The following is a 14,156-nucleotide window of genomic DNA, read 5'->3' as shown; positions in this document are numbered from 1 at the left end:
CCTCATTATATATCCATGAATTTTGATATGATGGTAAAATTTTCACACAACTCGTTAGTCAAACTACTCATTTGATAGTTGGTTAAATGTCTTTTTAATTAATTGAAGATTGTGGGCTCTTTAGTTTCGCGTCGGTTACAAATCAATTTATATGTATCTAAAAGAATATTAGGTAGGATATGTATATCTATTTATTTAATGTTTTTAGATAAATTTAGATACATAGTTAAATACATATAAATTTGAAAAGGTATAAATAACAATTGATACAAAATTAAACAATACGTCTTAGTCAAACTACTATTACTATTAAAGGAAAAGGGTCTGATATACTCCTCAACTTTGTCATTTAGAGCTGATATACCCCTTGTTATGAAAGTGACTCATATATACCCTTACTTGTAAACAAATGACTCACATATACTCTTTTCCTCTAACGGAAATGAAAAAAAATAATTTTAATCTAATTTTTTATTATTTTTTTCTAAAAAATATAATCTCATATGAGTAAATTTATTCCTCGCCAAACATTTTTTTTTTTGACTTTTTTTTGTTTCAATGACTAATTTATAATTATTATTTTGATAATCAAATTTATTTATGTTTCACTAATATTCTTGTAAAACTTATCGTAGATGACCAAATTTTTTCTTCGAATACGAAATTAAATTACAATACACAAAAAAATAGTTTAATTTTTTTTTAAACTAAGGAACGAAAGAAAAAACAAAGTAAGAACAAGAAACTCAAATAATTATAATAAAAGAAGTCAAAAAATAATTTATGTATGAAAAAAATTAAAATATACCTCGAACTTTGATAGAAGAATCATATATACCACTAAATAATTTTTTTTAAAAAAAATTAGAAGTAATAAATATAAATTTAAAACAAATTTTTTAACTTCCGTTAAATGAAGAGTATATGTGAGTCATTTTGTAACGACAGGGGTATATGTGAGCCGTTTGTATAACAATAAGGGCATATATGAGCCACTTTTATAACGAGGGATATATCATCTCCAAATGACAAAGTTGAGGGGTATATCAGACCCTTTTTCCCTACTATTAATAATTGAGTTAAAGGTAAAAAAGGCACACCTAAATTATTTCACTTTATCGAGTTTCATATTTGGACTATTCAGAGTGTAGTTTCCTATATGAACTATCATTCAATGATTATCGAAACATATCTTAACGTTGACTAAATCAAATATTTGTCTAAAAATATTTTTAGGCACGTTTGTCCTTAAAATCTCCATCCACCTACATATATCGTTCCTTATTAGCTGATACAATAACTTTTTAAAATATGAAGATAAAGCACAAAACCTTTACAATATGATGGAGATCTCAGAGACACATCTTAACAAAACTAAGGTTCTATTACCCCTAAACTCATTCTTTTTTTTTTGTAAATTTTGTACACCTTTTGACTTATATGATATCCGTGATTTCTCGCAGCTTAAGCGTGTGAAAATTGTTTGAATGTCTATAAAAAAAATTCAGAAGTGTAATATGACGTTAGTTTAATTAAACTGTGTTTCTGATTTTGATCATAGTCAATAAAAGTACTTGACCTTATCCCTAAAATATATTTTAAATTGATTTCTTTAAAACTCTAAACTCTCTCCTTCAAGTCGGATGTATCGATGCCACAATAAAAACAAGAGCACGAAGAATAATTAACTTATATAATTATAGCTTTAACTTTTAATTTTATTTAAATTTACAACGAAGAGTGTCATGTGATATAATTTCTTAAACAAAAGAGAGAACGTACACACATAGTCCGAAATTAGAGTCTATGTATTTGGATTAATTATTGAGTGATAGTTTAGATAGAAAAAATATTCAAATACGTAACTTATAAAGATTTGAAAAAACCGCGCTTTTCTTTCTCCTTCAAAGTTCAAAGTTCTCTAATGGAAGCTTTATTGGATTCTCAGTAATGTTATCAAAGCTGAACCCTTTACATGGCTCCTTTCTTCTCTCTATCTCAGAATTCTCACTTCCAAACCTTAAATACTCAACTTCTTCGAAGACCCTTTTCAACGCTGGCACTAAAACAAACAAATTCTTGATTTACTGCAACACCCAAATCGCAGAAAATGGACGAAACGGATACATTAAAGAATCTGAATCCATTTTCTACAGTATGCCCAGCAAAAATATCGTTTCTTGGACGGCAATGCTCACTGCATACTCACAAAACAGACAACTCAAGAATGCACGTGAACTGTTTGATAAAATGCCTGAGAGGAGTGTTGCTTCGTGGAATGCAATGCTGACTGCTTATATGAGGAATAGAGTTGATATTAATGAGATTTTTAGTTTCTTTCAGCTGATGCCAGAGAGAAATTCGGTGTCTTTTGCTGCGATGATTACTAGTTTTGTTAATGCAGGGAGGGTTGATATGGCAGAGGATTTGTATAATCGGACTCCTATGGTTTTTCGGGAACCTGTTTGTTCAAATGTATTGATAAATGGGTATTTGAAAGTTGGGAAGTTAAATGATGCAGTTCGTGTTTTTGATGGTATGGTGCAGAAAGATATTGTTTCTTGTAGTGCAATGATTGATGGTTACTCTAAGAATGGGAGAGTTATTGAGGCTCGGGAGTTGTTTGATACGATGAAGGAGAGAAATGAGGTAACTTGGGGTGCTATGATTGATGGGTATATGAAAGTTTGTTGTTTCGAGGATGGGTTTGATTTGTTTCTAAGAATGAGAAGAGGAGGTGATGTGAGACTGGAGCCTACTATACTAACAATCGCTTTAGAAGCTTGTGGAAGATTTAGTAAGCATCCACAAGGTTATCAAGTCCATGGATTGGTTTCTCGTTTGGGATTTGAATTTGATGTTTTCTTGGGTAATTCATTGATCACTATGTACTCTAGATTTGGTTGTGTAAATGCAGCTAAAAGTGTGTTTGATTCGATGTTAAGGAAAGACGTCATTTCATGGAATTCACTTATTAGTGGTTTTGTTCAAGCTGGAAAACTTGAAGAGGGATATGAGCTTTTCAAAAGAGCTCCGGAAAAGGATGTTGTTTCCTGGACAGCCATGATTACAGGGTTTTCTGAAAAGGGGTTGACTGAAATTTGTGTCGAGCTATTTAAAATGATTCCCGAGAAAGATGATGTTGCATGGACAATACTTATCTCTGGTTTTGTGAATAAAGGGGAATATGAGGAGGCTTTCCACTGGTTTGTTAAAATGCTTCAAAGTGCAGTTAGACCAAATCCTCTAACTTTAAGTAGCATGCTTAGTGCTTCAGCTGGTATGGTCATGTTGAATCAAGGACTGCAAATTCATGCTCTTGTTTTGAAAATGGATATGGAGTTAGATTTGTCTATCCAAACTTCTCTTATCTCAATGTATTCGAAGTGTGGAAGTTTAGATGATGCCTATAGGATCTTTAAATTCATAAATTACCCGAATATTGTTTCTTTCAATGCAATGATTACTGGATTTGCCCAAAATGGCTATGGCGAAGAAGCTCTAAGGTTGTTTCACCAGTTGCAGAATGAAGGTGAGCAACCTAATGGCATCACTTTTCTAGGGGTTCTTTCGGCCTGTATGCATGCGGGGCTCGTAGAAGAAGGATGGAACTACTTCAAATCCATGAAATCATTCTACAACATTGAACCAGAGCCTGATCATTATACTAGCATGGTTGATATCCTAGGACGAGCTGGTTTACTCGATGAAGCAGTTAGTTTAATCAATTCAATGCCATTTAAGACACATTCAGGGGTTTGGGGTGCTCTTCTTGGTGCCAGCAAGACTCATTTGCGCCTTGATCTTGCAAAGCTTGCAGCTCAAAAGATTTTGGACTTGGAACCAAGTAGTGCAGCTCCGTATGTAGTCTTGTCAGACCTTTATTGTATTGTTGGAAAGAAGAAAGACGAGGAACGAGTTAGGCTGGCAAAGAAATTGAAAAGAATAAAGAAAATTCCAGGTTGCAGTTGGGTTTTGTTGAAGAACAATATTGGTTTATTTCTTTCTGGAGATCAGTCCCATTTGAACTTTGATGAGATCAGCTGCACATTGTGGACGATTATGGATGACATGAAACAAGTAAGTTGCATAGATCATGACTTGTTATCACTGTAAAAAAATGTCACTCTCTCCGTTTCAATTTGATTGGCACGGAGTTTAAGAAAGTAAAAAAGACTTTTACCAACCGCACATATTATATCAGTGAGATGATGTACCCAAAGCCTGCTTAATTGAAAAGTATTTCTAGTTATCATTTCTTGCAAGGTCTTCCTGATACTTGCTACCTCCTACCAACATAGATACCAGGTAACTCTGTCTACTAAAATTTGATAAATTGGATCACCTTTGGTCCAACAAACAAAACGGACTTAAAAACTAACGGTGACTATCAAAAATTACTACTTGGCATGTCTCATATCTAGTCATGTAAGTAGTTTAAGAAGAATGCTCAAGTACATTGCATTAATAAGGTCATGTATCAATTTGTTCTTGAGCTACCTCTAAAACTTGGCCTATCTTTCCAACTACAGCGACTAGTTCGAATGGTATTAATAACACCTTTGTGTGCTCATGTTTATAGTGTTTGCACGTACAAGAAGTGCGTGAGATGAAAAACAAGTTGTCTCAGTGTGAGCTATAGGTCATGGGTTGGATCTGTGGGACGAAGCACTAATGCTTGTGTTAGGATAGGTTGTTTACCCCTGCTAACGTGATATGCTTGGTTCACCAGACGCCCTTTTCTTTCAATAATTTTCTTCCATATATGGTCCAAATGGAGAGTTAACATAGTATCTCAATATTGACATGTCTATCCAAACAAGAAGCTAATTTTGAAAAAAAAAAATTACAACTTGAAATCAAATGATTGAAGTACTAAAGAATAGTAGTTACACAATTTAAACACAATAGCAAATCTACACTCTTCATGAATGCACAATTATCTATATCCTAATTTATGTCAATTTCTCAAGATAATTATATATTTTTACTTGCATGATTTTTTTTCTCAAAGTTATTATAGGGTGGGTTCGCCTTTGCAACATATAGCTTTTAGTCAATCACATAAATTTGTTTCACCATTATCATTAATCGCTATTTACAAATTACAACCATCATCATCAATCATCATTCCAATAATAAATTATTAATGATAAACACTACAATCTTCTCGAAAGCTTGTATATATATAGGAATTAATATCCATAAACATGAAGAGATGGACTACATGCATATAATTAACTTGTGAATGATTGTCATCCAAAATTAGTGAGTGCAATTATGTAAATCTTTATGCTGCTCTAAGTTGGAAAATTCAAAAATTATACACACATATTCAACTTTGAAGAACCTCTTTTAAGTTTCTTGAAACCTATTTTTTCTCCTACATTGTCCAATCGGACACGTAACACAAAATAATAGAGTAATTAATAGTTATTATTTCGTAAAGTTACTTTTTTTATCCAAGAAAAGTAGAATCGAGAAACTAAAAGGATGACTTAGATAATAACTTATTAGTTGAATATCTATACGAGAAATGAACTCCGTACTATATAGGCATAATACATAAATATGTTCTTTAATTTGGCTTCAAATTACATTTATGTCCTTCAACTTTGCATGTGCACAAGTAGACACTTAAACTTGTATAAAGTTGAACAAACAGACACACATGTCATCCTACTTGTCATTTTTTGTCCGACGTGGTGTCCTACGTATATTGTGTCATGTAGGACTCAGGTGTTTATTCACTTAAAAGTTGGATAGTTAAAGCGTCTATTTATGCATTATGAAAGTTAGGGGTCAAAGTTAAAATTTAAAGTCAAGTTTAGGGTCTAATATACTCATGCCAACTATATATATAATATAACATGAGCGTTGAGAGACATATTATACATGCATTATAGCAATTTGAAATATTTAATCACTAAGGAATAGTAATAACATGACTTTGACCTATTCAAAATCCACCACCACCACCACCTCCTCCTCCGCCAACCCAACCACCGCCACCACCGCCACATTGAAAACCTCCGAATGTATTACTTGTATCACACGTTATGCTTGTTAAACTAGCCATAGCAAGAACACCAACACCAACACCATCAATATTATTGTGCCTTCCTCCACCAGAAACTCTACTTGTTTGGCTTGCATGCAATATTCCACCACCAGGAATAGTCTCAACATTCTTCAACATCTTGCTACAACAAATACAACAAATAAATGACATAACAAATGCCACAATTATACCTAGAACCAAATATAGTACCATAATAGATTCATTATCCATCTTAGTATAACTATTTGCAAATACTGTATGTCCTTAAGAAATTTATGCTTTTATGAAGTTTAAGTATAGAAAATTTGTTCTTATTTGGATAAGAACACGATGAGTATGTATATTTCAGAGCGAAGAAATAAAGGAAAATATATATGATTGTATTTAGGAACTTCAAGACAACTTTCGTGTGTTATATATTCATGAAGCTAAGGTATGTGTTTTGCACATTTATTTGATTTGGGAATATTAATCCAACTTGAGTTTAAGTCTTCGTTGACTTTCTTGATGTCAACTGTGACAAGTTCGATTGAGAAAGTACGCGGGAAGTTCATTTGAAAAATTACCCGCTCAATTAACTCGATTAGCTTCGTAAATAAAGACAACCTTCAATACTATGATTTACTTTTTTTTAATTTATATTAACAGATCATATATTTAAACATTTTTTAGACATGTCAAAGTTAATGTAAGAAGAAAGATGTGCAAAGGGGTCTCTTGATCGATCAAGGCCTCATTTGTTGTATTTATTTAGAAAAAGATCTTACAATTAATTATTCATATATCAATCGTTAAATTTATTTATTTTTTATATGTGAATCTTAATTATTAATTATTAATTATATTCATTGATCTTATAATTATACAGTCATTTATAATTAATAAATTATTAAAAGAGATGGTATTCAGAAGTTACTTCAAAGATTATAAAATGTATTTATCGCTGCTCCATCTATTTTCACCGATACACATGCTTTGAGTAAAAGAACATATACAACAAAAATGAATAAATCAAAAACAACAAAAGGAAAGAAAACTACAAGAAGAGGAAAAATCCAATGTGCATTACATCTTATAATTATCAACCATAATAAAAATTTAACATGGCTAGCGTCCAAATCGAAAACTAGTAACTAATTAACCTCGAAATCCACCACAATCACCATTACCATCATCATCGCCACAACAATTCGTGCCCGAATTATCTGTACCACCACCACTACCTCCAACTACAACTCCACAACCACCACTAATATTACCACCCTTATTATCACAATCGCGTTTATCGTTACTTGTCATGACACCACTAGCTCTAGCTGTGCCAACTATCGCGCCACTCGCTCCAGCCAAAACAACCATATTCCCATCCCGTGTGGCACGACTATCGATGCTAGTGGTGGTATTTTTCTTATCTTTTTATATATCTTACATGGCACACTCTGTGATATTGCGTGAGAGATATTTGGATGTCATGTAAACTTAAAAAGTGCATAACATTACAAAAACAATAAATCCGGAAGGGGGGGGGGGGTTATAAGAAGGTGTGTCTGTGAGATTTTAATTATAGTCTTGGAGATACTTTTGTCTTATCCTATATTCTATATATTATTGTTGAGCATAACAACTACTTAGTTAACCTAATGGTCTGGAATGATTAATACATGAGTATTACAAGCTAAACTTAAATTCGGCTCCACTTCATTTCTCTTCTTTCGTATTGCTTGAATTAGAAATACATGACATAGATGAAAATTAATCACTACATTTAGTTTATTAAAATAGGATTCTAATTATAATTGAATAATTAATATTTCATAGAAAATGACAATGCCACAAGCGATATATTATCTTGTCCATATATATTGTAAAACAAAAATAATCTCTTTTTCAAAAAAAATTTCTCCTACTATAGTATTATCTTGTAAATCAAAAATAATCTCTTTTTCTAATTTTTTTTTTTCTCCTACTATAGTATTATCTTCTGTTCCTTTTTCCATAAATATATAATAAAAGTTTCTCTTTTTTCTAACTTTTTGTCCCTGCGAGAACTTTTGCTTACTAATAATTATATCAGATATACTAATAACTAATTTAAAGAGAAATTTGAGTTTCGAATTACAGTTTAAAATTATCTTATTTTTTTAGACAAGTGTCAAAAACACACCTAAACTATTCATTTTTTTTAGTTTCATACCTAAACTATTGAAAGTATAAGTTTCATACCTAAACTATCACTTTTTAGTTTGAGAAACACACCTCTCGCTTTTATACCACTCTCATCATGGTATGTGTAATACACTCTCTCTATTCTACAAAAAATAAAAAGGAGATAATTAAAGATTTATAATATACTTATGAAACAAGATATTATATTGCTTCATTTCTAATTTTTATGTAATGTTAATTATCTAAATTATTATTAAAATCTTATTTTAGTCAATTAAATCTTAGTTATGTGTCTCTAATCCAAGCAAAAAAAATTGGGGAAAATGGAGAGAAGAAAAATGGAAAGGAGCTAGATCCGTTAAACTCTATTATCTATTGTGGGTAGAATTGTCAAAATGGACTGACTCAACCCAACCCTAACGGGCTAGAGAGTTAAATGAGTTGGGACGGGCTCACCTTTTTAAATAAAGAGCCTATAAAATAGCAGTTCAACCCAGCCCTAAGCGGGCCACAGGTTGGAACGGATTGACCCTTCAACCAAAAAATAAACAATATTATTCTCTTCAAAAAAATATCTAAGAGTATCGAACATTGACGTCTATGAACACGACATCAATACATCCAAATTTTTATTTATGAATCACACACTTCGATGAATACTTACAAAAATACATTGATTAATCACACAATTTGGTGAATATTTACAAAATACATGATAATTAACGTAAGATTTAGCGAAAAATGTAAATCATTCCACCATTCCTTTTCAAAAAACTAGCTAATTTAAAAGACTTGATTTTTTATTTTTAAAAATATTTATTGATAGAAACTTTACAAATAAATCACTATTAAAAATATATAGCAAACAATATTTTTAAATAGTCATAGCCCACGGGCTAGCCTATGAGGCTTGCGGGTTAGTCTTACAAGGCTAGCGAGCCAAATGAAGTTGGACTAAAAATGCTCGTTCCTAAATGAGCTAAAAAAATTAGGCTCAATCACTTAATTCAAGGGTTGGATTGGATTAGCCTAACTGGTCAAACCCATTTTGACAGCTTAATTGTAACTTCAATTTGAAAATTATTGTTAATTCTTAAATCAATTCTTAATTTTCCATTTGGTTACATATTATGATTCTTAAATCAATTCTTAATTTTCCCATTTGGTTACATATTATGAAGTCAAAGTCAACCATGACAGATCCCTATGACATGGCTAATATTTTTAAAGTACAAGTAGGGAACATATCATTGTTGTTAAATGGGAAAAGATCATAAAGAAGTCAACACTAATTAATGAGATTTGGGTAATAGAGTTTTCTGAGCAATTTCTTTCAATTTAGAAATGGGCCAAAGTCATATGCGGCCATTTAAATTTGTCTCGATTATTCATTTAGACACCTGAACTAGGACTTATACCTATTGAACACCTAAATTATCAAGAAATGTGCCTATTAAAGACAAAACGCTGATGTAGCAAAGTAAGTGTATCTCACTGCTGCTGAGCGCGTGAATGCATTTTTTTATTTTTTTTAAAAATATTTATACCTACTTTGTTGTTGACACTTGGCATGCATTGACTAAATATATATAAAAAAAATTAATTTAATTAAGCATAAATCTTTTAAATCATAAAAAAAAAACAAAAAAAACCCACACTCATCTTCCTTCAACACACCATTTTAAAAACTTCAAATTTCTCTGCTTTTGTTATGATTTTTTTTTTCATTTTTTGTAAACAAAACGTCTGCTGCATTTTCAAGAAGAAGAAAAACTGAAACATTTGGAGTTAAAAATTGACCAATATCTGTACTTTTTTATTTTCAATCACTCCAATTGAGCAACTATCACCATTCATAAACTTATTATAAATGCTATAAAATATTTGATATAATTTTAATTTCTCTTTGTTGTCGATTTTAAAATAATTTATCAAGGTCGATTATATTTATAAAATCGAAATAGTCGTCAAAGGAATAACATATAATGAAGAAAATGAAAGAGAAAAAACATTTGGTGGATGAATTCGAAATGAGATGGGTTAGGCATTTTTTTTTGTTATGAAGAGGAATGGTGATTATGGAACAAGAGAGAAGAAGAAGAGAACAAGAAGAGAATAAGATGAAGAAAAAAGGGCAGTAAGTTAGATGGGATGGGATTAGGTGGGGGTGAGGGTGAGGGTGAGGAGGGGAAAGATTTTTTTTTAATTAATTTAATTTTTTATATATTATTAAAGGAAGGAAAATATTCTTTATTTTTTAAAATTAAATTAATGGGCCCATGTGCCACGTGTCGTAGTTCTATTCGTACTTTTTGTCAAGATAAAGAGTGTGCGTTGCACGCACAATATTTGTAAAGATAGTTGTAATTTTATGTTCAATAGATAAATATTTATTAATATTAAAGTGTCTAATAGGTAAGAGTATCAGTTGAGGTGTCTAAATGAATTATGCGGACAACTTTAAGGGGCTATCGATGACTTAGGCCTTAGAAATGTTGATTGAGCTGCTAGACTAATTTTATTAAGAAAATAGTATATACTATATAGTACAAAATCAAATCCAGCTCAATGATCTCTAAAACCAAAAAAAAAAAAATTTAGTAAAAATTAATTAACGATAATAATTTAATTATTATTAAATATATATTTTTAAAGGTAATTAACATTCTTTATAAATATTCGTAAAACTTATAACAATATTAAATTCAATAATAATTAATTAATACTGAAAAGACTTTAGTAATTTTTATTAAATACATATTTATAACCGCTTAAAACTATTTATCTTAGTAATTGCTGATATGATTTTCTATTTTTTAAGAAGGGTTTTGTTTACCAAGAGAGTTTTGATGATAATTGAACTAAAAGTAATGTATTATTAAAATAATGACAATAAATCAAACTTGTTAAAGAATATTATTAACTAATAAATTATGCCGCAGAGGTCCTAATAAAATTTAGTTAAGAATATCATTAAATTTTTAGATGAGATGGTCTCACACTTTAACATAATATCAGAACAGAGAGGTTTTAGGATTAAATTTCACCGTGCTACTCAAATCAAAAAAGAATTTCAACATGCTTGACCCTTGAAAAAGAATCAAACACGCACGTAGGCGTATCGAGTCTCACCGCCCAAATTTAAAAAAAAAATTCACATACTTAATCCATGAAAAATAATCAGATATGCAAGTGAAAGGGCCTATTAAAAATACAATTAACTCACAAAAGTCTTCTTAAAATTTTAGCACACTTCAACAAAACTAAAATATAAATATAAAGAACCGAATTACTATACATGAAAAAGACATAATAGTACAAGAGATCAAATTATAATTTTTTATACATCGATCGTACAACAATCATTTATAATATCATATATAAACAATTTTTTTCTTTTTGGTTTTTCCCACGCTCCTAGCTCCGACGTCTTGAATCTGAAACCTCTGAGTAAGGATGATTGACTACTTTACCATTTCATCATCCTTGTTAGTATAGATAAACATACTTTGGTGTGTATAACATGGCCAGCGTCCAATTGGAAAATTTACTAACCTCCACATCCACCACAACCACCACCACCACAACCACCACCGCCACAACAACACCCGTGATTCGTACTTGAATTTGTACCACCACCACCACCTCCTCCAACTACAACTCCACAACCACCACTAATATTACTATTACTACATTTATTATCACAATCACGTTTATCTTTACTAGTCATGACATCAGTAGCTATAGTCGTGCCAACTACCGCACCACCCGCTCCAGCCAAAACAACCATATTTCCATCTCGTGTGGCACGGCTACCGATGCTAGTAGTGATCTTTTTCCTACCTTTTTCAATATCAGGTGACTTCTTCAACCTACCTCCACCTCGACCGGCGCACAAGCAGCATAATAAATTACAACTTATGAAAAGCACAGAAGCCAACACAATGAACACAATACCAATTACATCCATTTTCTCCTTTGATTGAGTTGGAAGACAATAATTGCCTTTCTATTTGAAAAAAAACTTTTATAACACAAACGTTAAAGTCAACAACAATTGAGGTCTTTTTTATTTATTCCATTTCAATTAGCTTGTTTGATTTTGATTTTTATGGCCTTAAATTAAAAATATATAGAAATTAAAAAATACTATTTGACAATATAAAACATGTCAAATAAAAAGTCATAATAGATTTTTAAATTGAAAATTTATACAAAAAATTGGATATCAAGATTCTTTTTTAAACCGATAAAAAACAAAAAAGGCAAATAAATTTGAATGGAGTAAAGCTAATTTATTCATTCCATTTCTAGCCTTTTATGGTAAGTTTGATTGGTTACTAAATTAAAAATGTTTAGTTATTTTGTGGGCTTAATGTTATCACATAAATTAGAACGAAAAGAGTATTATAGTTTATGATTTGGATTTAACTTATATATATATATATACACACTAAATAAAAATGAGTTTAATGACATTTTAACTAATGCTGGTAAAATTTTAGTATTCTTTATTAATAAAATTTATTTAATATCACTAAAAATTATTTTTGTTATAATAATAAAAGGAAAACAATTTGTTCACCTGAAAGTAACTTGGGAATTACTCTTAATTAATTCTTAGATATCAATTCATTTGCTACTATTCAAAAAATTATGCTCTTTGTGCTTCTTTTTTCCTTCTTAATTTTCCATTTGGCTACATTCATGAAGTCAAAAGTCAATCATGACAGGTCCTTTTTCATTATATATTATATTGAAGTTTGATTGATTAATGTATTGTAAGGTTTATATTTAGAAGGTAACATTTTCAATTTTCGAGATTTGAATTCTAAATGTTTAATTAAGAACAGAGAAATTTCAATTATCAAATTCGTATGATATGGTGGTTGGTTGATAAAGATCATTGTAGTTGAAAGGAAAAAAAAGTCAACAATATTAATGGGTGTAGAGGTTTCCAAGCAATTACTTTCAATTTAATATAAGATAAGCAATATTGATGGGGCTCCTTAGTCTCATTTCATTAGGCTCTTAAATTTTATTAGCTACTTATTGGGATCATATGGGGTCGTTTGATTGGTGGGATGGATAATGAAGATATTTATGGGTTGAAATTTGAGATATTTGTGAGATTTAACTTATTTTTTCATTATATATATATAGAGATAAAATAAATAATTTCTTCTGTCTCAATTTATATGATTTACTTTTATTTTTAGTCAGTTTTACAAATTTTTGTGATTCATTTTGGATCACAAATTTTAAAAGTCTTTCTTTCTTTCTTTAATTTCGTGCCGAGTCAAACTAATTCATATAGAATGAGACAGGAGGGTATAAGATCAATAATTTGTTTGTCCGAATTCGCCAATTATGAGTTGGGTGCTTTAACCATTTAGCCATGGATGCTTAGTGGGGATCCTCGTACATGGTGAATAACCAAATTTCAATTGAAATGAAATCTTTACGATAAATCAATGCAATTTAGGAGGAATCAATGCAATTTAAGATGAATCAATGAGAGGACATCAATTCAAATCCTGAATTTTCGAATTGAGAGAAATCAAGAATTCTCACAATTTCTTAGATTCATGGACCCAATTCAATTTAGTGGAATCCTTCATTCACATTTTTTTCCACCAAAAACGTTTTCTAAAACTCTTTGACCCCGTTAGAAATTTTTCTTATTGTGGATTAATGTAAATATTTTGTTATAAAACAAAGAATTTTTTTTATTGAATTAGGTCATTGACAAAATATTTGGTGAAAATTTTTTTACTCAAATACTAAGAAACTTTCTGACTTTTTTTTTTTAATGAAAACACTACATTTTTTCTTTGTGGCTTCAATCAAAATTAGTGTGTGGGAAAAGCCATTTGAATATTTTTCACTAGAAAATTTTGGTACATTCTATATATTTTCAATTTAAAAT

General features: G+C 30.5%; 2 protein-coding genes across 2 annotated transcripts; one reads left to right on the top strand and one right to left on the bottom strand.

The window, feature by feature from the left end:
- Positions 1-1,729: 1,729 nt before the first annotated feature.
- On the top strand, positions 1,730-4,252 carry LOC101267683 (pentatricopeptide repeat-containing protein At1g53600, mitochondrial). The gene has a single exon (XM_004251785.5). The coding sequence runs from the start codon at positions 1,951-1,953 to the stop codon at positions 4,114-4,116; it is 2,166 nt and encodes a 721-aa protein (XP_004251833.1). The 5' UTR covers positions 1,730-1,950; the 3' UTR covers positions 4,117-4,252.
- A 7,141-nt stretch (positions 4,253-11,393) lies between these two features.
- Positions 11,394-12,320, bottom strand: LOC101255371 (uncharacterized). The gene has a single exon (XM_004252051.5). It carries the CDS (start codon positions 12,195-12,197, stop codon positions 11,778-11,780), a length of 420 nt encoding a protein of 139 aa, XP_004252099.1. The 5' UTR covers positions 12,198-12,320; the 3' UTR covers positions 11,394-11,777.
- Positions 12,321-14,156: the final 1,836 nt, after the last annotated feature.

This window comes from Solanum lycopersicum, chromosome 12 (assembly GCF_036512215.1).
Source record: "Solanum lycopersicum chromosome 12, SLM_r2.1".
In the NCBI taxonomy this organism is placed as follows: Eukaryota; Viridiplantae; Streptophyta; class Magnoliopsida; order Solanales; family Solanaceae; genus Solanum; species Solanum lycopersicum.
Note: the sequence above shows the minus strand (reverse complement) of the source record. Positions and strands in the feature narration are given on the sequence as shown.

What these genes read in the sequence shown, in the direction of transcription:
- LOC101267683 (XM_004251785.5), top strand. Translation starts at nt 1,951, where the DNA reads ATGTTATCAAAGCTGAACCCTTTACATGGCTCCTTTCTTCTCTCTATC.
- LOC101255371 (XM_004252051.5), bottom strand. Translation starts at nt 12,197, where the DNA reads ATGGATGTAATTGGTATTGTGTTCATTGTGTTGGCTTCTGTGCTTTTC.